Raw genomic sequence first — 6000 nt, 5'->3', positions numbered from 1 at the left:
CACAAAGCTTTTATGTTCACTTAAGCTTGCGAACACGAAGCAGAACAAATAGACTTTGCTTTGTTCTCTCATATTGTGTGAAGATGACTGTTGTTGTGAACTAGTGCTGTAAAAATGAATTGAACTGTATTAATTCTAACATTTTATTAGTATTAATAAAATAATAAAAATAATAATAATAAAGTGAAGGTAAAATGGAAATGAAAAGGGAATTAAACTGCAAAACACAAAGTTGAAGCACAGTCTTTTGGTTTATGGCAGCACCACATCTGTTTGATCAAAGAGAGAGGAAATAGGAAACAGGCAGGTTTGTTTATTATCATGAAATGTATGATCAACAAAGTCGGCAACATTGACATCTATGTCCTGCATGGGTTTAACATGTATCCAAGGATCTGTCAGGCCTCCTGAATGCACCATTAAACGATATTCAAACACACTTTCAAAATGTCATCAAATTTGTCAAGAAAATTTTCCAAAATTCAGGACTGTAGCTGAACTTCACACCAGATGGACCTTATTTTTCAGCAACCTTTCAGAGTTATCATTTTTGGCCATGAGTTTATTGAAATAAATAAATAAACTTATATCAGAGTTTGACATCTTGCATGTGCAACAACCCAGGCAAGGAAATCCCAGAAAGTTGGTTCAGTTCATCTGGACACGTTTTCAGTGGGAGAAACTGAAAACGAACGAATTAATCGAATTTTGATTTTGATTTCAGCTCCAAAACAATCACAAAACCAGTGTAATCGATGAAAAATTATTATTATTACAATTATTTTGTCACATTATGCTCTGCAATGATACTCTTAGCCCTGATTTATGCTGCAGTGCTGAGTCTTTGACGGGCCTACAACGTGGCCAGCAAAGTTGCTTTTGCATTATGTGTTATGTGTTAATTACCTTTAATCATCAAACAAGAAATCTACACCATAACCTGACCTGCACCTCCCGAGAAGTTTAACTGCGTGTTGGGATGACGCCGCCCGCAACAACTGTGATCGGCTTGTTCAGCACCATCGACTCTTCCGGTGCATTTCTGGCTACTTTTACAGCACAGATAACAATCGTGGTCTCAATGTAAGGAATAATAATCATAGCATCAATATAAGGACACACAAATGTCAGCAAATTCCTGGAGGGAGACTGCTGAAACTATCACCATGAACATGAGAGAATGAACAAAGAATTGGAAAAACTAGAGGGACAAATAAAACTGATCCGGGTGGGAAAAAATTCCCAGACACGAACAGAAGGTAATTAATTTGCTACACGGTGGTATCGGCACCATCCGCAACACAAACACACCAAACCTTTTGATTCCATGTGCAGGCTCTGTCAGTATGTTGTGGCAGTCCCTAAATTATACTAGTATTATTAGTCATGATAACTGACATTACCTTTCTTTTATTTATCTAATTATTTATTATTTGTCTTCAATTTATAATGTATTTATTTATATTGCAATTTATTTACTTTTTATATATTATTTATATATTCTGTGTTTTATTTTCAATGTAGTATTTATTTTCAAGAGATTGTAGAAGTGATTAAGGTATTTACTGTTCTTTAAGTGCAATAAATGCATTGTGTTTACAAAGCCAATGAGTAATCGTGTTAAATAATTGATTTCAATACTGGCCAAAATAATTGTGATTATGATTATGATTTTTTTCCATAATTGAGCAGTACTGGGAGAAACATTTCATCACTCATCCAAGTGACTTCTTCCGTCTCAGCGTTGTGTGCAGATGAACTCAATGACCGTTCTTGGAACACAGTTTTCATATTTTTAAATATATATCTGATTCATCTAAGCATAGTTTTATTGCCCTCAGCCCACAAGACAAACCAACATTCTCAAACCAGTGATCTCATATAGAGAAATCACCATTTATGGCCGTGCACTGGAGAGCAGCCTTCTGCTGATGAGGTGACAGGAGAGCTTATACCATGCTGGCAGACGGGAAAACACAAAGTTCAGTGTGTGCTGTGTTTTCTTTGTGTATCAGTTGTGATGACCTGTGTTGCTGTGCCTCAGGAGTTTAATGTTCATCATACTGTTTTACTCAATGAATAAAGGACAGGTGTTTAAAATTAAACTCCAGCAAGTTAATTAATAAATAGTGGATCAATAGTGGACCTGTCAATACCAGCAAAAAATTTATATTTATATTCCCCAAATCTGCTGCTGCATACTTCATACTTCTTTTCATATATAAAAACTTCAAAATAAGTAACTTCAGCAGCTTACTTTACATTTTTTTCATGTTTTTTTTTTCAGGTTAACTGTTAGATTTTTAGTTACTAACAGACAAACACATAGATTGTAGTGTGCATGACCTCTGTAGCAGTCTTGATTCATTTGACTGTATTTGACTTTAAATATGATTAGAGAGGTCATGCTCTTCATGGACAATCATGCTTTAATAATCACTATTACAAATCCCAACTTTGAATTTAAACAGAAAAAACGAATAAAAGAAAAATATCTCTTTTAAAAACACATCAGCATAACTAAAATATCCTGACACCTGTGCTGGAGCTCAGGACTTCTGAGCACTGTGTTTCTGTGAGTGTGTTAAATTGCTCACCTGAGTCAGTTACTTGTTTTTCACCTGACATTTCTGTGACACGTGCACAAAAGTCTCTAGCTTTGCTCTTGAGCTTTGCTGCTTTTAATTAACAAACCTATACAGCTGAAAGCAAGAAACAGAGCTTCAGCCCCTTCTAGCATTTTATCTACATCGACAGGCTACATCTGTCTCACTGATAACTTCTTAGTTTGCACCTCAGACAACACAAGCACAGAAACTGTATTTTAGGCTAGCACTGGTGCTGAGCTGTGGGAAAAGCCTGTCTTTGTGTTATGTGCAGCTCCTGCTTAGCCTATTTGTCCTGAATTCTTTTGGCCAGCATGAGAGCATGAGACTGAAAGAGCATGTGTCACATGCCAGAAGCCTGAGAGGTGGGAACCCTATGATGTCTGTCTAAAGCCTTGTGTTTGAAATTAGTTACCACCTCAGAAAAAAGTCCTCAAAGAAAGGACTTTTCTTTTTTTGTGTCACAGCACTCAGCTTCAGCCAGACGAAGTACTGTAGGCACAACTTCTGACAGGGCTGAGAGAAAAAGGATGTGTGGGGTTGAGACCATGATAGGGTGACATTACTTTTCTGATTTGAGTGAATATCTTCACGGCTCTAGTTGGAAGGGATGACAAGAAACTGCATACAAAAATGAACTTGTTTTACAGTATGTATGAACTTGACAATCAGATTTATCAGTCATTAAGTGAAGGTGCCAGAATGCTATTGTAGACTATTCTGCCACATCTTTACTGACCTGACGAATCACCAGAGGCTTTCTCTGTTTTCTGCCCCAATAATATTCTTATGCATTTTCTGTTGATTTGTCATCGTTGAAAGATACAATGTAAAAACATGTTTAACTGAAATAACTTTATTTTGGAAAACCTCCCAAATAACTTGAGAAGACACTTTACACTGAAATTAGAAACAGATTTATATCCCAGACTGAGTTTAATGTTCACTCTTTTATTTTTTCGGTGTTTTACTTCCAGACTTTGTAAATTGATGAGTTTCTGGACATTTGAACTTTGGAACTGGAAAAATCTTTCCCCAACAAAGACATAGTTTTTCAGTTTGAAATCAGAGTTCATGCCAGTGTTGGGACTTTTACAATACAAAACACATTTCACCAGAATTCTCATTCTGAAATTCTATACACAATCCAGGCTTTTAGAATCTGCTTATGTAAAAAAAGAAAATCACAGCAGACAGCTTCAAGTTTCATTAAGTTCTTCCCTTTACGTTTCAGTTAATATCCTTGGTTTCCTACACACGGCAGTATGATATAAATTACCAACTTAAAGTAGAGGTAATGTGTCTTCCCACAAACTCTCCCAGTGGACATTCAGGAGTTTATTTCTGTCTGGAGATTAGAATCACCAGCTGATGGTCCACTTTCCTGAGCTTCCTAAGTACCACTCAGGTAACGGCTTTGCTTTCTGGACAAAGCATCCACAACATCCAGACTTTGAATGGTAGCTGATGAACATAATGCCCCCAAAACCTTTGATCCAGTTACAGGTGAACTTGTATTGTTTTGCAGCAACGTTAAAATTCTTCCAATTCTGAAAACCACCAAAACTCCTTGCGTCCTGTGTCTTCACTAGCATTAATGAGAGTAATTTATATTTCATACTTATTTGCTGAGGTTTTTTGTTTTGTTTTTGTTTTTTACATTCAAACTGGAGCACGAAAGGATAGTTCCCATTTTGATGACCCCTACAGTCCCGTGGATGCATTCACTGTTGATGATCACAACAGGCATGAATAATTGCCAGAAGGATCTCCTTCACTACAGGCGTGGCCAATACTGTGACATGTCTGTTTCACTTCCTGGAACTTGAACTGGAACTGAGACACCAGGAGAAATCAAACCTGGAGAGAACAAAGAGAGAACAAAACATTTCACTGATGAGCACTTAAGAGCACCACTTGTGCTTAGAGAGGTGTGGTTGGAATTAATGCAAAGGGACAGGCTGTACAAATGCAAAAATGTTTAAAAAAAAAGATATGACCAGATAGAAGACAAGCTACAAAGGACATCCAAGAAACCCCGTTTCAGTTCATAAACACAAATCCATATCGATGTGGCCTACAGTAAGTTAGGACAATGGATTCTTTATTTTGCACGTGTTTATAGGAAAAAAGTACAAACCTCATTCCAAAAAAGTTGGGATGCTGTATAAAATGTAAATAAAACTAGAATGCAATAATTTAAAAATCTCATAAACCCACATTTTATTCACAACAGAAGATAGAAAACACATTAAAAGGTTTAAACTGAGAAAATGTAGTTTAAACATTTGACATGGTTTCTTAGTTTATTTTGAATTTGATAGCAGCAACACTTTTCAAAAAGGCTGGAAAAGTAAGTGGTATTAAAAAGAAACAGCTGGAGCAACATTTTGCAACTCATTAGGTTGTCTGGCAACATGGGATAACATTCCTCTCCCAACGGTCCAGCAGCTGCTCTCCTCAGTTCCCAGATGTTTACAGACTGTTGTTAAAATAAGAGGGGATGCTGCACAGTGGGAAACGCGGCCCTGCCCCCAATTTTTTTGAGACACGTTGATGCCATCAAATTCAAAAGTGGCCTTATTTTTCATAAATGGTACACGTTTACAGTTTAAACATTTGATGTGTTTTATGTTTTCTGTTGTGAACAAAATATGGGTTAACGAGATCTGCAAATCATTTCAATCTGTTTTTATTTATATTTTACTCAGCATCCCCACTTGAATGTCCCCATCTTATCTCAAAGACCTCATAGTCCCATATCACCCCAACAGAGCACTTTGCTCTCAGACTGCTGGCTTACTTGTGGTTCCTAGGATACTTAAGAGTAGAATGGGAGGCAGAGCCTTCAGCTTTCAGGCCCCTCTTCTGTGGAACCAGCTCCCAGCTTGGATTAAGGAGACAGACACCCTCTCTATTTTTAAGATTAGGTTTAAAACTTTCTTTTTTGATCAAGCTTATAGTTAGGGCTGGATCAGGTGATCCTGAACCCTCCATTAGTTATGCTGCAACAGGCCTAGGCTGCTGGTGGGGTTCCCATGATGCACTGTTTCTTTCTCACTCACATTCTTTCACTCTCTTGGAGTTTATACACCACTCTGCATTTAATCGTTAGTTATTATTAATCTCTGGCTCGCTTCCATTCACCCCCAACAGCTCATGGCAGATGGCTGCCCCTCCCTGAGCCTGGTTCTGTTGGAGGTTTCTTCCTGTTGGAAAGTTTTTCCTTCCCACTGTCACCAAGCGCCTGCTCATAGGGGGTCGTTTTGTTGGGTTTTCTCTCTACTATTGTAGGATCTTTACCTTACAAAATAAAGCGCCTTGAGGCGGCTGTTTGTTGTTATATAAATAAAGTTGAATCCATCCATTTCTGCTTATCCTGTTTGGGGTCGGG

The 6000-nt window shown here is 37.6% G+C and overlaps 1 protein-coding gene across 2 annotated transcripts in view; it reads right to left on the bottom strand.

The window, feature by feature from the left end:
- Positions 1 to 3536: 3536 nt before the first annotated feature.
- Positions 3537 to 6000, bottom strand: part of LOC115781341 (paired box protein Pax-6-like) — a 34420-nt gene continuing 31956 nt past the window's right edge. For both annotated transcript variants that reach the window (XM_030730973.1, XM_030730974.1), the window contains one exon: positions 3537 to 4466. In XM_030730973.1, the coding sequence (XP_030586833.1) occupies positions 4384 to 4466 (83 nt within the window). In that variant the 3' untranslated portion in view covers positions 3537 to 4383. The remainder of the gene's footprint in view (positions 4467 to 6000) is intronic.

The sequence above is a fragment of the Archocentrus centrarchus genome, chromosome 6 (assembly GCF_007364275.1).
Source record: "Archocentrus centrarchus isolate MPI-CPG fArcCen1 chromosome 6, fArcCen1, whole genome shotgun sequence".
NCBI classification, from domain to species: Eukaryota; Metazoa; Chordata; class Actinopteri; order Cichliformes; family Cichlidae; genus Archocentrus; species Archocentrus centrarchus.
Note: the sequence above shows the minus strand (reverse complement) of the source record. Positions and strands in the feature narration are given on the sequence as shown.